General features: G+C 50.5%; 1 protein-coding gene across 1 annotated transcript in view; it reads right to left on the bottom strand.

The window, feature by feature from the left end:
* The window catches only part of SEC14L5 (SEC14 like lipid binding 5), a 42,183-nt gene that overhangs the window by 10,426 nt on the left and 11,208 nt on the right, over positions 1-20,549 (bottom strand). Inside the window, exons 3-11 of the mRNA XM_079783224.1 lie at positions 14,561-14,710; positions 14,051-14,182; positions 12,445-12,573; positions 11,619-11,811; positions 6,425-6,537; positions 4,648-4,837; positions 2,054-2,142; positions 1,892-1,962; positions 368-539 (exon numbers count right to left, since the gene is read on the bottom strand). Of these exons, the coding sequence (XP_079639350.1) occupies positions 368-539; positions 1,892-1,962; positions 2,054-2,142; positions 4,648-4,837; positions 6,425-6,537; positions 11,619-11,811; positions 12,445-12,573; positions 14,051-14,182; positions 14,561-14,710 (1,239 nt within the window). The remainder of the gene's footprint in view (positions 1-367; positions 540-1,891; positions 1,963-2,053; positions 2,143-4,647; positions 4,838-6,424; positions 6,538-11,618; positions 11,812-12,444; positions 12,574-14,050; positions 14,183-14,560; positions 14,711-20,549) is intronic.

The following is a 20,549-nucleotide window of genomic DNA, read 5'->3' as shown; positions in this document are numbered from 1 at the left end:
GGATGAGCCTGAAATCATTATGCTGAGTGAGGAATCAGGCGCAAATAACCTCATACTGTTTGATTCCATTTATATGAAATATCTCGAATACGTAAACCCATAGAGACACAAAGTAGGTCCGTGGTTGTCAGGAGCCGGGGGAGGACGGGGGCAGTGACTGCTAACGGTTTCCTCTTGGGGAGATGAAAATGGTCTAGAATTAGGTAGCGGTGATGGTTGCACAACTCTGTGAACACACTAAAAATCACCGCATTGTGCACTTCACAGTGGTGAACTTTATGGTATCTGACTTAGAAGAAAAGACACCGGACAAGCAGGCAGGGCCGCTCACAGAGGGACCCCTCCCATCTCCGGCCCCTGCTCTTACCAGCGTCCAGAGCACAGGGAAGACGCGGGGGGCGCGCACGATGAGCAGCCGGCCCAGCGTCTCAGGGTAGTGGTCTTCGACCACCTCAATCATCCGCAGGAGGGCCTTCACCCCCGGCCGCCACAGGTGCCGCATGTTGAGCCCTTCCAGGTCCACCAGGCAGGTCCAGGAGCTGCAAGACACGAGCCCTCGCTCCACCTTGCCCTGCCACCTCTCAAGGTCCCCAGCACCCCCTGCAGGGAGCAGGGGCTGACAGGCAGGGATGGACGCACCCAGTGAGGCAGGGCTGGGAGCAGCAGGGGCGGGGCCCACAGGACACTCCTGGATCCTGCCACCACGGTGAGGCCACGTGGCAAAGAGGCTCAGAGTGTGGGCTCAGAGGCTTTCACCCTTGAAAGCTGTGTGACCTGGGCAACTTCCTCCTCATCAGGACAGTGGCTATGACAGTAACAGTCTCCAGCTCGAGCAGCTGTTGTTCGGACTAAATGAGACGTATATATAAAGGGCAGGCACATAGCACCCACTCAGTAAAAGCTAGTTATTACTACGGATTGTTGAAAAGATGCTGATAACAAAATAAAGCTCAAGTACTCCTGGGTTTGCCACCTGCTGTGTGGCCTTGACCAAGTTACCTAACCTCTCTGTGCCTCCATTTCATTAGTACTAATTCATTAGGGAAATGACCATTTTACCGCTGCACTAGTCCCTGGAAGCCTCTCCATCCCAGCTTCGTTCCCTTCACCCTGCCACCGTCACACCCTGCGACCCTGTCATCTGAGCCATCCCAGAGGAACTCTGCCTCTGGCCAGGACCCTGAGTGACCCATCCCCCACCCCACCCCAGGCGATGTCCCCTTAGGAAAGCACCAAATGGCAAAGGACGGTAATTTTCATAAAGGTCAGGATTTGGGATAAAAGCTTCAGTAGCAGGTCCCGCCTGCTCCTCCTTCCTGGGGCTGGGATAAGGATGCCAGGAATCAAGGTGCTGAGGAGAGTACCTGCTACACAGTAAGTTCTAGACACGTGTTTGCATCATCTCCCAACAGTTATTGTTTTTGACAATCCATAAAGAAGCCCTCAAACTGGTGATACTGGTCCCACTTTACAGAAGGGGAGAGGTTCAGTGCCTTCGGGGGCGACGGCGCTGTGAGTACTGGTGTGGGAAACTGGGCTCAGGCATGGAAGTTGGGGGAGCCAGAGGGGAACGGTGGGTTACAGGATGTGCCAGGACAGCTGCGAGTCTGCATGCCTGGGAGACAGACTCAAGGTGGCACTTGTGGGGGGTCCCCCAAAGGCAAAGGCCAGGAGGATGCATGGCATGAGCTCTGCCACTACCCGCTTAGCAACCTTGGGAGAGCATCCCTGCTCTGAGCCTCAGTTTCCCTCGATAAAAGACAGGACGGTGCGGTCCCTGCCTCACAGGGTCACTGTGAGGACCAAGCGAGGGCACTTCTGTGAAGGGCCATGCTGAGTGAGCCTGGGCTGTCTGTACTGCTCAGGGAATGTGTCCCTGGCGGGTTCTTGCCTGATGGGACGGCCAAACTGCCTGGTGTTCCCTTCACATCTCTTCTGTCCTTCCTCGTTGACGGAGAGAACCTGGAGGGTAGAGAAGGCGCTGGCGAACCTGCACTTGGCTGCTCACCGCAGGCAGCCCCGGGGGCTCCAGGGAATGGGGACCCCGACTCACGTGCTGCAGCAGCGCCTCCTCCCCCACGGCCTTCATCAGGCCCTTGGTGTCCATGTGGCCCAGGCGCAGGATGTACAGGGGGCGGCCGTCTGTGCAAAGAGGGGGGGACGCAGTGTAGGGAATGATGGGAATAGGGCAGGTCAAAGCCGTGATGAGACCTCACCCTGCTCAGAGAAGGAGGGCCAGGCTGTGGCTTCGTCGTTTACTAATAGCTTGCCTATTCCTACGAGGGGCTGATACCGATTATGGTGAAAGAAACAGAGCATGCGCTAAAAGCACGGGTTTACACCGTAAAGGAAACTGAATGAGGTGCATACAGGAACACTGTGTATGACCCTAGCTACTATTCTGAAAACCCCAAACTGTCCAAGAATTAAAAGATTAGTTTAGCCCTAACCAGTTTTGGCTCAGTGGATAGAGCGTCAGCCTGCCGACTCAAGGGTCCCAGGTTCGATTCCGGTCAAGGGCATGTACCTTGTTGTGGGCACATCCCCAGTAGGGGGTGTGCAGGAGGCAGCTGATGGATGTTTCTCTCTCATCAATGTTTCTAACTCTCTATCCTTCTCCCTTCCTCTCTGTAAAATATCAATAAAATATTAAAAAATAAATAAAATAAATAAAAGGTTAGTTTAAAAACTTTTAAAAAGAGGAGATGAGCCATGTAATGAAGGAGCATGGAGAGAGTAGATAAAAGTTGGCTGCTAGTTTTCTGTCAGCCCAAGCAAAAAGGAAAAATAAGGAATTAGAGACCAGAGCAGTCGATACTTGTTATTCTCGTTAGTTGTTCTATAATCACCTTGAACACTGAAGTCTCCAATACAGACCCACTGCTTCCAGGAAAAACACAGAGTTAGGTTCCTGCCAGCCTCTAGTCATAATATTTTTGCCAACTGATCAATACCTATAACCTTGTTTTCTGTGTTTCTATTTAAGGTCACCTTATTTAGTATACTTCGTTGATTCGGTAACATTGAGCTCACGGCCAGCAGCACTGTATGCAGGTCTGATCTAACTCACACATTCTCTCCGTAAGGCACGTGACAGCCATCGCGCCCTTGGAAACACGAGACAGCACTGCTGCACTATGCTTGGAGGCCATTGTAAACAGCAAAATCACAACCAAAAGCACAAAGATGAAAAAAAAGCGGCACTAAGTAGACTGCAAAAAGGATGCTGTGTCCAGCGTGAGCGCTGGAGCAGGAAGGCAGAAAGACGCCCAGTTCAACCTCAGCCGGGGACTGCGGGGCGGGCACTCTGCACGTGTCCGCGAAGGACCACGAAAGCGTCCTGAGTGTTGATTTGGGGGCGATAAATGCAATACGTGAATAATGAGGACCGGCTCACTGAAGGACAACATCTCAACCCGCTCTTCAGGAGAGCCGAGCATTTGCTCTATTCCACATACAGATGACCCGTAAACAACATGGGTTTGGCTCGATTTATATGCGGATTTTTTTTCAATAAATATACTGTCAGCCCTCCATATTCCTGGGTTTTACATCCAGGGATTCCACCAACAGCAGATCAATGCATTGTTCTACACCATTTTATATAAGGAACTTGAGCATCTGTGGATTTTGGTATCCTCAAGGGGTCCTGGAACCAATCCCCTGCATATACCAAAGGACGACTGTAGTTAAGTTTTGGGGAGTCAAAAATTATACATGGATTTTCAACTGCACAAGAGTGGGTCAATGCCTATAATCCCCGCAAAGTTCAAGGGACAACTGTATATGAATTTTTATATAAAGGACATTGAAAATCATGCTAGGCACGAGCTTCAATGGCAGTTTAATTTTAAAAATCCAAAGAAATTTATAGTAGGTTGATTAATATATCCCCAAAATTCACGACCACCCATAACTTCAGAATGGGGCCTTATTTGGAAGTAGGGTCTCAAGATGAGATCACACTGGATCATTGTTGGCCTTACATCCAACGACGGGGGGTCTTTATAAGAAGAAGAGAGGCCTGGCCAGTGTGGCTCAGCGATTTGAGTGTTGACCCAGGGACCAAGGGGTTGCTGGTTCGATTCCTGGTCAGGGCATATGCCCGGGTTGCGGGCTTGATCCCCAGTAAGGGGTGTGCAGGAGGCAGCCAATCGATGATGTTCCTCTCTCATCGATGTTTCTATCTCTCCCTCTCCCTTCCTCTCTCTCTCAAAATCAATAGAAACATATTTTGAAAAAGAAGAGAGGACACAGAGGATACACAGAGAGGAAGGCCATGTGAAGACAGACGCAGAGACTAGAGTGAGGCTGGGCCACCAGAGTTCTAAGAGATAAGGAAGGATTCTACCCTAGAGCCTGCAGAGGGTCACGGCCTGCTGACACCTTCATTTCAGACTTCTGCCTCCAGAACTGGGAGAGAATAAACTTCTGTTGTTTTAAGCCGCCCAGTTTGAGGTCATTTGCTATGGCAGCCCCAAGGCACTATTTGCCTCAAGCCCAGCTCTGCCACCTTCATGGCTGGGTGGTCATCTCCAGATGCCCAGAAGAGTCCAAAGGAAAAATAAGAAGCCTGGAAAGTGGTATTCACAGTGCATTCAGCAGTGACCAAGGATGCACTGATGTCACGTAGGTCAAGGAACGCACCTATGTCCTGGTAGTGCCAGCCCCCCGCATAGAACTCCTCCAGGAGGGCAGGCGGGTGCCAGGTCTGAAGGAGGAGGTCCACCTGGTGCTGCTTTCGCCAGCTCAAGGACTGGCACAGCATCTCCCGGGCCTTGTCCAGGTGGAAGTCACGAGCCCGCAGGAACCGAAGGATGTGCTGATCTTTGGGAATCTGCGAGAAGAAGGAGGAGCAACCCAGAGAATGGTATTCCCTATCCCAGTAGATAGGATTATGGGAAATGAATCTCCTGTCTCCTCTGAAAACATTTAGCTGGGGAAAGGACCATACACATCCACAAGCCAAGGGTTGCTAGCAGCTCCCAGAAGCCAGGAGAGACAGAGAACAGGTTCTCCCCTCAGAGCTTGCTGAAGGAACCCACCTGCTCTCACCTTGATCTCAGACGGGTGGCTGAGAACTGGGAGCGAATACATTTCTGTTGTTGTAAGCCACCCAAACGGGCATTTTGTTTCAGCAGTCCCAGAAAATAAACACACTCCTCTTAACAGTGTGTTATATGAACCGATAATACCTCCCCCATCCCTCCCCCCCTTTTTTTTTTTTTTTTGCCTTGTTCAAGCTGCATTCCTGCCACATATAACCCAAAGAGTCTAACTAACTAATAGCTGAGGGGACAAGTTAAGACCCCACCAGCTCTCCTTCCTTCCTTCCCTCTGGCAAATATTAACAATCAAGGGAAAGGCAACTGCCAACCAAAAGCACCCTTTAGGGGGTTCTCATTCTGAACCAGACTTGGCTCTAAGCACTTTACGTGGATTCCCTTTAACTCACTATGGGAGGGGAATACTAACATTATCCCAATTTTACATATGAGGTCGACAGGTTACATCACAGCCCAGTACTAACTCCCTTGTCTGCCTCCGGAAGTGGGGAGGAAGGGCCATCAACTTATGACTAAGCAGGAAGTTCCAACTCAACAGAGTTGAAGGTCAAGTCCATGCTCGGGACCCAAATGCATATTGGACCTTCTTGTGATGGGGCTTAGAATCTCAAGGCAAAATCCGCATGCAGTCAAAAATCAACCCTCGCAAGTCAGTAAGTCTCTTTTAAAAAGAATAGCGTGCTTGGTTTTGTGAACAGCAGTGGCTGTCAGTTGGAGGTGACTGTGCTCTACAGGGGACATTTGGTGATGTCTGGAGCCATTTTTGGTTGTGACAACGTGGGGAGAAGAGCTCATGGCATCTAATGGGTGGGGGTCAAGGATGCTGCTCAAAACCCTGCAGTGCACAGCACAGCCCCCACCATAAAGAATTGTCTGGCCTTGCCCTGGCCGGTTTGGCTCAGTGGATAGAGCGTCGGCCTGTGGACTGAAGGGTCCCGGGTTCGATTCCGGTCAAGGGCACAAACCTTGGTTGCAGGCTCCTCCCCAGCCAGGGCCCTGGTCGGGGGTATGCAGGAGGCAACCAATCAATGTGTTTCTCTCACATTGATATTGCTCTCTGTCTATCCTTCTCACTTCCACTCTCTCTAAAATATCAATGGAAAATATCCTTGGGTGATGATTAAAAAAAATAATAAAAAGGATTGTCCGGCCTTAAAGTGAGCAGTGCCTAGTCAGTGATAACGGGAGCATGTATTACAGACACCTGAAACCATATGTAATGAAAAGAAGGCAAAGTCTAAGTACCCAGCATTACCAATGACACAAACTGGTTTCCCTGGCCCTTCCTCCCCAGGGCCTAGGCTGCGCAGCTAATACCGAACTTGTGTCTGCTCCAGCAGGCCCCGCCCTGCACTTGCCTTGCCTTTGTGTGTCTCCTGCAGCCAGTGCCGGAGCTGAATCAGGCAGCTCTCCTGCATGGGCGTGAGATGGCCCAGGCACCTCTCAATGTAGTCGGCATCCAGCTTGTCCCCTGCCAGAGAAGAAGGGGGCTTCAGGACAAGAGGCAGATGCTGTGTCTCTTCCCCGCCTTGTCTGCCCATTCTGGAGCCCATGCCTGACTGGCCACCTTGGATCTGAAATGTAGTTCCAAGCCACACAGAAGCCCTTTCACCAGACGACAGCCACCCGGGCTCCAGGTCCTCTAGTCTTTCCAATCCATCTCCAGGTGGTTCTGAAAACTCATGCTGGGCCAAGCCTGGATCTCACAGTCGCAAGTGATATGTCCCCTTTGACCTTCGGAAATGGAAATAATCCCTATCTTCTAGAGCTGTCCCTCCCTCTGAATATTTTTTTCCATCACCCCCCCCCCCCCATCCCTTGCCCTTTGGCAAGCATCAGCTTGTTCTCTATATCTATGGGTCTGTTTCTATATTGTTTTTTTTCTCTCTCTCTCTTTTTTTTTAGATTCCACGTATAAGTGAAATCACATTTGTCTTTTTCTGTCTGACTTATTTCACTTGGTATAATACCCTCTAGTTCTATCCATGTTGTTGCCATTGGCAAGATTTCATTCTTTTTTATTGCTGAATAATATTCCATTGTATATATGTACCAATCTTCTTTATCTACTTGTCTATGAATAGACACTTAGGTTGCTTTCCTATCTTGGCTAGTCATGCTGCAATGAACATGGGGGTGCATATATCTTTTAGGGTTAGTGGGGGTTTTTTCCTTCAGATAAATACCCAGAAGTGGAATTGCTGGATCATATGGCTACTCTATTTTTAACTTTTTGAGGAACCTCCATACTGTTTTCCACAGTGGCTGCACCAATCTGCAATCCCACCAGCAGTGAACAAGGAAGGGTTTCCTTTTCTCCACATCCTCACTAACACTGTTTATTGACTTATTGATGATAACCATTCTGACAGGTGTGAGGTGATATCTCACTGTGGTTTTAATTTGCATTTCCCTCATGATTAGTGATGTTGAGCATCTTTTCATATGTCTATTGGCCATCTGTATGTCTTCTTTGGAGAATTTTCTATTCAGGTCCTCTGCCCATTTTGTAATTGGATTGTTTTTTTTTGTTGTTGTTGTTAAGTTGTATGAGTTCCTTATATATTTTGGATAGTAACCCCTTATCGATGTACCATTTGTGAATATGTCCTCCCCTTCAGTAGGTTGTTTTGCTGATGGTTTTGTTTTGTTGATGGTTTCCTTCGCTGTGCAAAAACTTTTCAGTCTGATGCAAGTCCCATTGGTTTATTTTTTTGTTGTTGCCCTTGCCCAAGGAAATATATCCAAAAACAGATTACTAAGAGTGATGTCAAAGAGTTTCTTGCCTATGTTTTCTTCTAGTTTTATGGTTTCAAGCCTTACATTCAATTTATTTATATATTTTTAGTTTACTTTTGTATATGGTATTAGAAAGTGGTCCAATTTCATTTGTTGCATATATCTGTACAGTTTTCCCAACACAACCTATTGAAAAGACTTTCTTTACCCCATTGTATATGTTGCCCTCCTCTGTTGTAGATTAATTGGCCATCTCAGCGAGGATTTACTCCTGGGCTCTCTATTCTATTCCATTGATCTGTATGTCTGTTTTTTATAAAAATATCATACTGTTCTGATTATTGTAGCTTTGTAGTATAGTTTGATATCAGGGAGCATGATACCTCCCACTTTGTTCTCTCTCAAAATTTATTTGACTATTTGTGGTCTTTTGTGGCTCAGTATACATTTTAGGATTAATTATTCTAATTCTGAGAAGAATGCCATTGAATATTTTAATAGGGATTGCATTGCATCTGTATATTGCTTTAGATAGTAAGGACATTTTAACAATATTAATCCTTCCAGTCCAGGAGCAAGGTGTATCCTTCACTTTTCTGTATCTTCTGCTTCTTTCTTCAGTGTCTTATAGTTTTCTGAGAGATAACAGGTCTTTCACCTCTTTGGTTAAATTAATTCCTAGGTATTTCACGCTTTTTGATGCAATTGTAAATGGGATTGTTTTCTTAATTTCTCCTTCTGACTGTTCATTATTGGAGTAACAATTATTAGCAATATGCATTGTCTCCATGAGTTCTCCCTACACCCCTGTGAGACAGGCGTCACTACTTTCCCACTTCAGAGAAGACAAAACTGAGCCTGAGAGAGGCTCAGTACACTCAAATGAGTGAATGCATGCAGAGTGCCCAGCACAACAGGCGGTTGATAAATGCCAGTTCCTTTCCCTCTCCACCAGGCCCTGCAAGGCTTTTCTTAAACTGACCCCAGAGTACAGTCCATAACTGCACAGATCATTTCCACTGTTCAGTCCCATCTCACACAATTGGGCTATTTGGGGTCGCGTGTGCTGGCATTTAGAGGCCTGGCTATAACCTGAGGTCCTGTGGTCCACTCTCAACTGTTGAGGTGGCAGGTGCCGGCATGGTGAGGCATCTCAGTGTGTTAGCCTCTCCGCAGTGGGTGAGACACTCTGCAGAGAGCAGCCCCGTGGGCATAGCTCTTGTTGTGTGCAGATGGCACAGTGTCTGCACACCCAGCAGCAGGACCCAGGGTTCCTTCCAAAACAAAGCCCAGGGCTGGGGGTCAGGCCATCTGCTCTAGGAGGCGTCTGGGTAACTAGAGGCAAGAGAAAAGCTGTGGGGGGTATTGTCCAGACCCACAGAGAGATCAGAGGCAGCGATGTTGGAGGCGAGTAGGGGGCTCTAAGTCGGGGGGGGGGGGGGCAAGGAAGGGTTGAGGGAGAAAACACAAGGGAGGCAGGAGATACCAGCATCCTTCCAGCCCCCAGGCAGCTGTGAAGGCCCCTTTCACCCGAACACAAAGGCTCAGTGATCCAGAGCAGGGTGGAAGGAGCACGCCGTGCCTTCCACCAGCAATCCTGAGTGCCAGCCCCGCTGTGGACAGGTCAGACGGAGAAGGAAGGAACGGGCTGTGTGAAACAGGAGGCACAGGGCACGGCCTGCACAATGTATGCACAGGAAGGGACAGAAATGCAGCATTGTAAAAAAAAGTTTTTTTAAATATTATTAAAATGTATGTATGCCCTGGGCAGTTTCTCGGTGGTTAGAGTGTCAGCCCATGCATCAAAGGGTTGTGGGTTTGATCCCCAGACCCAGTCAGGGTGCGTGCAGGAGGCAACCAGTCGATGTGTCTCTCTCACAATGTTTCCCTCTCTCTCTCTCTCACCCCCCCGCCCCCAGTTCCACTCTCTAAAAATCAATGGAAAAAGTGTCCTCAGGTGAGGATTGACCAAAATATATATACATACACTGAGTGGCCAGATTATTATGATCTCTGAACGCATAATAATCTGGTCACTCATATATATACATGAGGCCTGGTGCATGAATTCGTGCATGGTAGGGTCTGGCCAGCCTGGCCAGGGGGAAGGGACATAGGCAGTTAGCTGGCCTGCCTGCTGGTCAAACTCCTGGTCGGGACAATTTGCATATTAGCCTTTTATTATATAGGATATACACTGAGTGGCCAAATTATTATGCGTTCAGAGATCATAATAATCTGGCCACTCAGTGTACACACACACACACACACACACACACACACACACCACAATGGCAGCCAGCTAGTGCACACAGTTGGTGCAGAATAAACATTTGTTAAACAGGTGAATTTTGTTCTTTCTAAACACAACCCCAATGTGTGTTTGGTTACACAGTGTTTCCCCAAGTCAGGCCAGCCCTACACTTCCATGTGCCCAGGAGACACTGAAATGTTGACAGCACAGGTACACATGGTTAAAACTGGATTCGGGGGGATGTGCAGTTTTGTATCCTAGGTTTTCTTCCTTTAACATCATATTGGGAACATTTCCCATGTCAATCCAAGTCTGAAATATGAAAAAGGCTAATTGCCTTAATATGCAAAGAACTCTCACAAAGTAGTAATAAATTAACAGACAAATAGGAAAATGGACAAAGAACAAGAACAAGGATTCACAACAAAGTTAAATAGAGTCACTAAACGTGAAAAAATAATACTTGGCCTCACTCATAGGAAAGAGGTGATCACTAATCGACCAGTGGTCACTTTTTGCCTTTAAGTTTAAAATCTCTATATATAAAAACCTAAGTGACAGAACGCCCGATGCAGGGGGCCTGGCCAGCCAACCTCCTGCAGTCCCTCCCCCTGGCTGGCCATCCCCCTGGTCCCCGATCAACTCTGATCACCAGCCAGGCCAAAGGACCCCACCCATGCACGAAGTCATGCACAGGCCTCTAGTGTTTAATAATTGTCCTGCGGGGACACAGGCCACAGTGAAGCCAGGAGTAAACACAGCTACACACTTGTGGTGGAACATTGCCTAATACAACCTCTTTGCAGGCCTAATTGGTAAATCAACCAAAATTTTAGTTGCACATAACCTCGACATATCAATTCAACCTTTTGAATTATATGCTGTGTAGATACTCATGCAAATATTTTTTAAAACATTTTTGTATTTTTAAAAAACAGAAACAACCTAAATATCCATCAGTAGGGTACTAGCCAAATAAACTAAAAATAATCAATAAATGTTTATTAATAATTAAGTTGTGGTGTAACCACACCATGAAAGACTGCAAAGTGCTAAGACACCTGCACTGATATGGAAAGTTGTTCAAGAAACATGCTAAGTGAAAAACACAAAGTATCAAATAGAATGTATACTATGCTCTCCTCTGTTCAGCATAGGTTATACATGAATGTATGTATGTACATACATATTATGCAATGTATAGATGCCTAGATAGTTTCACAAACACATAACTATTGTTGCCTCCAAGGAGAGCAAAGGAGTCCTACTTCCTACTTGGATTTTTTCCCACCGTGATTATGCATTACTCATATAATCTAAAATAGTGACCAAACCAGAGAAAAGGGGAGCCCGAAGGCACCAGATCAAGTCAACTCCTGATTGAGAAATAAGCCAGTTCTGGCTTTTGGGCTGGAAGAGAGAGGGGGCAAAGCAGCCGTGAGCGGGAGGAGGCTGTCATTCCAGGAGCCAGGCCCATCCCCGAGGGGACCCATGGCAATTCTCCCCCCACAGAATGAGCAGACGTCCTAGAACTGCGGGCCTCAGCCACAGTCACCTACCTTCCGTACCAGCCACCTCTTCAGCGGGGCCCTGGGTGCTTCTGGGCCCATTGACCTCCAGCGAGCCGGGATCTCCCAGCACAGCCTGGGAGCGGGCGTCCTCCTCTCGGACTGAGGCAGGCGTCCACCGGGGAATGTGAGAGATGCCCTGGGAGATGAGCTCGTTCAGGTAATGTTCAATCACCTCCTTCCCCTGGGAGCCGGAGAGAACCAAGACACGTCAGCACCGGGGCAGGACCGCGGGGTAACCAACGTCAGCCTGGGAGTCACCCCCACCTGGCTCTGGCCCCAGCCCTGACACGTGGCTACTAAGCAGTTGGAATGTGGCCAAGCCAAATGGAAATGTTTTGTGAATGTTAAATGCACACCGGATTTGCGAGATTTGGTACCAAAGAATGTAAAATAGCTCCCAAGTAAGTTTTATATTGATAACCCATTGGACAAAATATATTATTAGAATGGATTTCATCTGTTTCATTACACTAAAGGCCTCTACTCAGTGAAGTGTCTCAGATCTTTAAACCAAGCGGGGACAATTTAAACCAGGAAAAAGCATCGTACAATGTCCCTTCTGTGTCCGCAGAGTTTACACACAAGCCTGGGAGCCATCAGGACAGTGATTATGGTGACCCCATTAAGGCTTGCTGTCCATCATCTCCTGTAATATGGCCATTGTTAGAATACCCATTCTACAGCTGAGGAAGGTTAAGGCTCTTGCGTGATGTCACAGGAGTTGTCAAGTAGCAGAGCGGGCTTTGAACCAGGACTGGCAGCCCCCAAGGTCTGTGCACTTTTCTCCCTGTGACGGGCGGAGCCTCCCTCTTACCCTCTTGATGTTGGCTGTGTACTGCTTCATGGCAATCTTCTCCAAGGCACTTTCAAAACCGAAGAAGGACCGGATGTCGAGCGAGGCAGATTGCTCAAAGCAAGTCCACTCTTCATTCTCAGGGTGGACCTGAAAGCAGGCAGGGGCGATGACACAGTCTCAGGGTGGGGGACACCAGGGCTCTCTTGGTGACCTGCGCCAGCGAGAGCGTTCAGTGGACAGCACTGTCACAGCTTGCAACAGCCGAGGGGGCCAGCAGTACCAAGAGCCCCCGCCCAGAACACAAGGTCTAAAGTGTTAGCGAACAGGCCCTGCCCAGGTACCTCGATTGGTTAGGCATCATCCAGATACACCAAGGTTGTGGGTTCAATCTCCAGTCAGGGCACATACAAGAGTCAACCAATGAATGCGTAAATAAGTGGAACAACAAATTGATGTTTTTTTCTCTCTTCTCCCTTCCTCTCTCTCTAAAAATCAATAAAAAATCTTAAAATAAACAAACAAACAAAAACACCTGTAAAATGCCATGGTTGCCACAGAAATGCCGTTTGGGATCTAGCACAGCTACATTATCTCATTGCCCCTCCAGCACCGCTGAGGCAGGCTCTGCCGAGGTCCCCTCTTACAGACAAGGAAGGGGGCTCAGGACAGGGGAAGCGTCTTGCCCAATATCACTCAGCAAGAAAGTGGCAGCGCTGCCTTTCAGATGCCCCCAGAGGCCTCACTCCAGCCCTGAGGCCGGCAGGACCCCGCAGCCCTCATTCTGACCTCCCTCTAAGTCACACCTGCTGTTCCCGCCCCCAGGACTCACTTCCCCGCCTTCTCACCCTTCAGCTCCCAGCTTCAATGGCACCTCCTCGGGGAAGCCTCAGGGACACAGTTACCAAGACAGTGGCCCTCTTACTTTCCGTAATTCTATCTGGTGGATCCCTTCTGAGCATGTGTGACAGTTGATAGTCTATACTGATTTGTTTGTTTGTTGTTTTTTTTTCCTGGCCTGTGTCTCCCACTGGAATGGAAATTCCACCAGGGCAGTGGTCAGGCCCATTTGTCCACGGTGCCCAGCACTTTTCAGGGTGCCTGACACATAGGTGCTCAATCAGTATGCACTGGAGAATAATAAGTATCCTTAACTATATTAAAAGGTAGCACATATGCAGGACTTAGTATATGCCAGGCACTGCTCTAAGGGGTTTGAATATTTTACTTCCTTTAATCCTCACCACAACCTATGTGGCAGGCACCATCATGAACCCCGTTTTACAGGTAGAGAAATAAGGCACAGTTTCATGAGGCAGGAAAGGAACGAGAGAAGAATGGAGGGCGGAGAAAAGTTGCCAGGTTTAGCCAATTAAAAGCAGGATGCCCAGTCACATTTGCATTTAAGATAAACAACAAATACTATTTTACTAAGTATGTCTCAAACAAAATTTTAAACTACCTAAACTAAAAAATAAAAATAAAAAAGGTATCGGCTGTGTATCTGAACTGCAGATGTAGGGAGCGGCCTGCATCTTATCGGACAAGGCCGGGGGGGGGGGGGGGGGGGGCGGGAGGAGGCTGCAGCAGCCGGCGGGCGGCGGCCGGGGTCGCCCTGCGCGCTCACCGTGTAGCTGCAGTTCTCACGGACCACCACGCGGCTGGCGAAGGTCTCGTTGTGCGCGTCGATGCGGAGCGTCCTCTCCTTCCAGTTCAAGACGTTCCTCTGCACGAAGACCACGTGCTCCACACCCGCGATCTGCAAGGGGCGGGGCACCGGGTGCGCAGGGGGTGAGGGGTGGGGGCACGAACCCGAGGGCTGCCCTGTCACCCCGGAACCCGCACTCCCCTTCCCCCCACGTCCCACGCCTGCCCACCGCCTGGGCCGGGGTCCCCGCCTTCCTCTCCCCAGCCCTCCATTCCCGGACCCCTGCTCCCCGCCCAGCCCCAGCCCAGCCTCCTGGCCCTGGTCCCTCCAGATCCAGCGATCCAGCCGGCCCTCCGACCCAGACCCACCGCGTAACCCCTCTTTCCGGCACCAACACTCACACAGGCCCCGCCGCGGGGCCCCGCCCCTGGCTCCCAGCTGTCACCCACCACCCCGTCCGACCTCCTCCTCTGCCCATCGGGCGCCCACCTTCCGCAGCAGCCGCGGGGCCTCCACGCGCAGCCGGCAGTTCCGCTCCACCACGTGCACCGCGCCATCGGCGCTGCGGGACTCGAACACGACCTCGCTGCCCAGGAAGACAGGGATCTGCGGGCAGGTGGGGAAGCGCTTCTCGTAGGCCTGGGGGTAGAGGGCAGTGAGTGCGAGGGGGTGGCCGAGGTCCGCGGGGCACAGCCCCCTCCTGCCCCGGCTGGAATGTCTCTCATTGCTCAGTGAACAGACGGCTGTGGAGAGTGAGAACATTCCTGGCCCCTGGGAAGCGCGTGGCCACTGCTGTTTTACCAACAAGACCATCGTTTGTCCACACAGCGGCCTGGCAGATCACGCTTTGGATTTACATTTGAGCTTTTGCCCTTAGAAGAAAGAGTGGACTCGCCTGGGACACTTTAAAAGAAAGCATCTTTCAGAGGGAAAAATGAACAAATTTCAACACTCTTCATGGTAAAAGCTCAACAAGCGAGGGAGAGGGGGACCCCCTCAACCCGGTCAAGTGCATCTACAGAAACCGCGGCGGACCACACACTCAATGGTGACAGACTGAACCCTTCCACCTCGGGGCAGGAACAAGGCAAGGATGCCTGCTCCAGCTGCTTCTATTCTACCTCCTGGAGGTCGAACCAGAGCAGGTAGGCAACTAAAAGAAAGAAAAGGCCTCCCGATTGGAAGGGGAGAGAGTCTGTGCCCAGTTTGGGAAGTTCCAGAGTCCGAGCCCGTCAGAGCCACTGGGGGGCGTGTGGGCATTCCTGGCTGGCGGCGTTCAAGCAGCGTCTGCTCCAAGCGCCTGTCACAGCCTACATGCCCTGGAATCAGAATCAAAGCGAGCTCCAAATATAGTGCCGGCATCTGAGGACACACACTTCCACCCCCATCCCTCCCAGCGGAAAGGCGGCACCCACCCAGCTCAGATTGGCAGAGACAGGAGGAGGGGGAATGGACGCGTGCCTGGTGCCCTTGGTGTTATCCCAGCCCCACAAGGCCAGCCCAGCCGTCCTCCGCCAGGGTCAGGAGGATGGGGCTGCCTCCTGCCATCGGTCAAATCTGGTTGCTTTGTACAAACACACCAGCCACCAGCGTTAGAATAGGAACGCTGGTCCCAGGGGAAAGTGCACCATGGGGCTCCCAGACAGGGGTCTGGACTCTGAGGCCTTGCAAGGGAGGACCCTGAATGCTCTTTCAAAGGAAGGCATTTCCCCACTGAGGGAGCCTCATGGCAAAGTGGATGAGAGTTGGGTGGAGTTCTGCCTCCTCCCAGCAGAGAGGCCAGTCCCTCGCTCTCTCTAAAGCTGTTTTATCATCTGGAAAAGGTGTACCAAGCTTGTCTCCCAGAAGACGAAACCAGGTTGATTAGCTCATGCAGCCTGGCACATCACAGGCACCCAGCATTTTCCTTCTCCAGACAACAGGACTCAGATGGCGGCACAGTACAGGTTTGCCGGAACAGAACACAGCTCCTCCCCAGCCCTTTCAGGGGGCTCTGCCCGCACAGATGCAGGAGGGAGCCAGGGCAGCCAGCCCCGCCCCTCCTCTGTAATGGGCAGACAGATGCTGGCATGTTTTGAAAGCATAAGGAGGAAAAGGCGTATATGTTTCAGAATTGGTCAGGCTCAGCTGAGTCTCTTCTACTTTCTCACTGGGTGGCCCTGGGCAAGTCTGAGACTCTGTTTTCTCGTCTGCAATGTGAGGACGTTACCAGACTGTGTCTCAGAGTAGCTGGCACTCATCAAGCCTTGACTCTGCTCTTCCAGCTGTGTGTATGGAAGATTAAATGGAAGATTTAATGGAAGAATACACACAGCTGGAAGAGCAGAGTCAAGGCTTGATGAGTGCCAGCTACTCTGAGACACAATCTGGTAAACGGGGGCCCAGAGAGGCTAAGTAACCTACCCAAGGTCACACAGTGCAAAATGGTGAACCTGGATTTGAATCCCAGGCTGGCTCAGCTTTCACTCCCTCAGGAACCCCTTGCTCAGCAGCAGGGCTTGTTGTCCCAGGAAACCTGGAAACAGAGCCAGGCTTTGTCCCCTGGGGCATATACTCCTTTCCCTCCTTATACTTCAAAACATGCCAGCATCCGTCTACCCGTTATAGGGTGAGGCCTCGCCGGCTGCTCTGGCTCCCTCCTGCATTTGTGCCTGCAGAGCCCTCCGAACGGGCTGGGAAGGAGCTGTGTTCTGTTCTCTCAAACCTGTACTGTGGTCACGATTTCTTTCTCCACCCTCAGTCCTTCAACGCTTGCCAGGCAGTGGCCACACTGCCCCCTGAGCTTCTCCGCTTCCACTGATTGCTCATCAGTCTCTCTCCCGTTCCCGAGATGAAAGGACATCCTTAGAACAGGCCTGGATGTCCAGAACAAATCCCACACTCCGTACCGTGGCCTGCCAGGCCACGTGAAGATACAGGCATGGATCGGGGTGATTCCTCTACACCAGCTGACCTCCCGCCCCAGCCTCCTTCGCTCTGCCCTAGCCACGCCAGCCTCGCTGTTTCTAGAACACACGGTTATGGGTTGAATTGTGCCCCCACCTCGAACAAAGCTCATGTGTGGAAGTCCTAACCCCCAGGACCTCTGAATGTGGCCTTATTTGGAAGCAGGGTTGTTGCAGATGTAATTGGTTAAGATGAGGTCATACTGGAGTAGGGTGGGCGCTAATCCCATGTGACTGGTGTCCTTATAAAAGGGGAATGTGGACACAGACACACACACAGGGACGCCACGTGAAGATGAAGGCACCGATCGGAGCGATTCCTCTACAAGCCAGAAATACCAGGGATTACCAGCAACATGAGAAGCCCGGAGAGAGGCCTGGAACAGCCTGTCCTTCACAGCCCTCTGAAGGAACCCACTGTGTGACACCCTGATCCTAGACCTCTAGCCTCCAGACTGTGAGATAACAAATGTCTGCTGTTTAAGCCCCCAATTTGTGGTATTTCGCTGTGTCAGCCGCAGGAAACAGCTTGTTCCTGCCCAGGGCCTTTGCACTAGCTGTTTCCCCTGCTTGGAACACTGGGCAATTCACTTGACAGTGAACGGGGAGGGGGACGAGTCACTGGGGCTCCCAGGTGGTAGGAGACTAGGATAGGGAGTGAGGAGATGCCAGGCTTCGGGGACTTGTCTGTCTCTGCTGGTCCCTCTTCCTGGGACACCCCCTCCCCACCCCCCCGCAAGGCTGCCTCCTTCCCTGTTCATTTATTTACTGGATAGCACTTATGGTACCTTTCAACCACACATACTACTCACTTGCATATACATGCCAAAGGCCTGGGCTGCGTGCTTTTCAGCACACGGACCTCACACCCGCATCATCTCAGTTCTTGACACACACTAGGGGCTCAAAGAAATGCCAACGAGCAAAGAAAGAAAGAACATAAACTTCTTACCGAAGTCCCCGATCGCCTGAGAACTATGTCGGTGGGGAGTGATAGGCCACAGCTCAGCGCACGCAGCCAGCTGAGGGCACTAAGCGTCACTGGCTAACTTCCTGTCATAACAAGCCTCTTGTTAGAAGGGCCCCATCTGGAGCCCCCAGATAACAGTGGGGAGGCATGGGGGCTGATCAGCAGTGGACAGGCGCTTGGACACAGCTCACCCTGCCTGTGCAAGGGAAGGCGTGCCTTCTTCAAGTAAACAGCGGCTGCTCCAACGACAGAGCCGCCGCCGTAGGCCGTGGGGGCTCCCAGAGCTCAGGCTCCGTCTGGAAGGCCGGGGCCCCGAAATAAGGAGTCCATCCTCGGGCCAGTGCTCCGGTATCAGAGGGCTGTCAGCTGGGGTGTGAGGTCTAGTGTCTGACACTGTTGTTACCGACATTTACAAAACGCTAACTGCATCATTTCATCCTCACAATGCCCTGATGGGATGGGAGCCATTGTTTCCCCATTTTACAGCTGAGCAAGTTGAGGCTTGGGAGGTCATTACACTGTCGCTAGAAGTGGCAGGATTGGAGCCAGGCCCGGCTGACCCAGCCCCCAGCCCTGAACCACCCTGTCCTGCCTCTAGGACCGTGGTCGGCAAACTGCGGCTCGCGAGCCACATGCGGCTCTTTGGCCCCTTGAGTGTGGCTCTTCCACAAAATACCACGGCCTGGGCGAGTCTATTTTGAAGAAGTGGCGTTAGAAGAAGTTTTAAGTTTAAAAAATTTGGCTCTCAAAAGAAATTTCAATCGTTGTACTGTTGATATTTGGCTCTGTTGACTAATGAGTTTGCCGACCACTGCTCTAGGACATCACAAGTATGGGTGATTTGGAGATGCTGAGTCCCACTGACCTAAACCCACAAATAGGGGCCCTTTGCCTTGGCCACATCACAGGGTCGAAGAGTTCACAGGCCCCCAACCTGTGTTGGAAACCAGCTCACTCGGCGAGTGATATCCTTGCCTAAGAGCCTCAGATGCTGACTGCTGTTCCCACAAATCAAGCCTGAGCTTCCCCCTGATGGACACACACATGGGTTAGGCCCCCATGGGACACAAGGCAGCAGAGGATTGAGTTACAGCCCTTCTGCCAGGCGGTTGGGAAGGGACACCCGAGCCTGCCAGCTGAGAAAGGAAGCTGATCCAAGGCCGAGAACCCACTCCTGGGGCCTCAGCTGGGGCAGGCAGAGGCTGATGAAAACTTCCATTGAATGTCTCCCATATGCCCCCCGCTCCACATGGACACACTTAGCATGTGGAGAGGGGGGGCTGGAGTTAGACAGCCCTGGACTCCTAGCTGAGCTGGATGACCTTGAGCACTGCATGTCCTTTCTCCCCTGCAGGCCCATCTGTAAAGTGGACCCTCCCACGAGCGCTCACGGTACTTGTTTCCTTCCTCTGAGTCACAGCTGCTGAAGCGAGAAGTCATCAGACCCCGGCAGTGGGCTTGCTCACCTCTGAATTCCTCGTGCTTTTGTTTGTTTGTTTGTTTTGTTTTGTTTTTTTGTTAATCCTCACCCGAGGATATTTTTCCATTGATTTTTAGGGAGAGTGGAAAAGAGAGGGAAAGACAGAGAGAAACATCTATGTGAGAGAAACACATCCATTGGTTGCCTCCTGCAGGCGCCCCAACCAGGGCCTTGGCTGGGGAGGAGCCTGCAACCAAGGAACGTGCCCTTGACCAGAATCGAACCCAGGACCCTTTGGTCTGCAGGCCAATGCTCTATCCACTGAGCCAAACCAGCTAGGACAATCCCTGGTGCTTTGAAAAACACCTCGCTCATAGTTGACACTAATAGATATTTACATGATGAATGAGTGAATGAGTCGGTAAGGCCATGGACTCTGGGGCTTGGGTTCAAATCTCTGCTCAGCCTCTGACCGGCTCTGTGACCACACAAACAAATCATCAAGCTCTCAGTTCCTCAGTTCCTTCATTTGTTAAAAGGAGAGTAAGAAAAGCGTCTACCTTGCTGAGTTGTCCAGGCAAATAAAGGAGTCTGTTTTGGTAAGGTGCTGAGAACAGAGTCTGGCACATGGCTCATTCTACATAAGCATTTGTTAAGTAAATTTAAATTTTTAAAAAGAGCGAGATTCTATAAAGTACAGGAAAGCTATTTCTGCTAATCGCTTGACAGCTGCTCCCTCCTCCTCCCTCCTTCCTTCCTGCTCTTCCTCATGCAAATTCAAATGAAGCTGGAACCAATAACCCAAACCTTTCATGGAAAATGTGGAAGAATATCCAAATTCTACCCAATACACCACCTTCCTCTCGTGCTACAGGCTGGATTCCGGGCACTGACCACCCTGTGGCCACCTCGAGAGCCTTCCTTGTCCACCCGCCAGCTTTCCCTGCAAGGCTGGGAGGCCCCAGGATAGGGAGGTATCAATCCTTTGGTGCTCCCAACTCTTCTTTCTTTACTGAGATGTAATTCTCATACCATAAAATGCACCCCGTTAAAGTGTACAATACAGTGGGTTTTAGTACATTCACAAAGTTATGCAGCAATCACTACTATCTAATTCCAGAACATTTGATCACCCTAAAAAAG

This window comes from Cnephaeus nilssonii (assembly GCF_951640355.1).
Source record: "Cnephaeus nilssonii genome assembly, chromosome: 2".
Classification (NCBI taxonomy): domain Eukaryota; kingdom Metazoa; phylum Chordata; class Mammalia; order Chiroptera; family Vespertilionidae; genus Cnephaeus; species Cnephaeus nilssonii.
The sequence above is the reverse complement of the archived record's forward strand: the minus strand, read 5'-3'. Positions and strand labels throughout refer to the sequence as shown.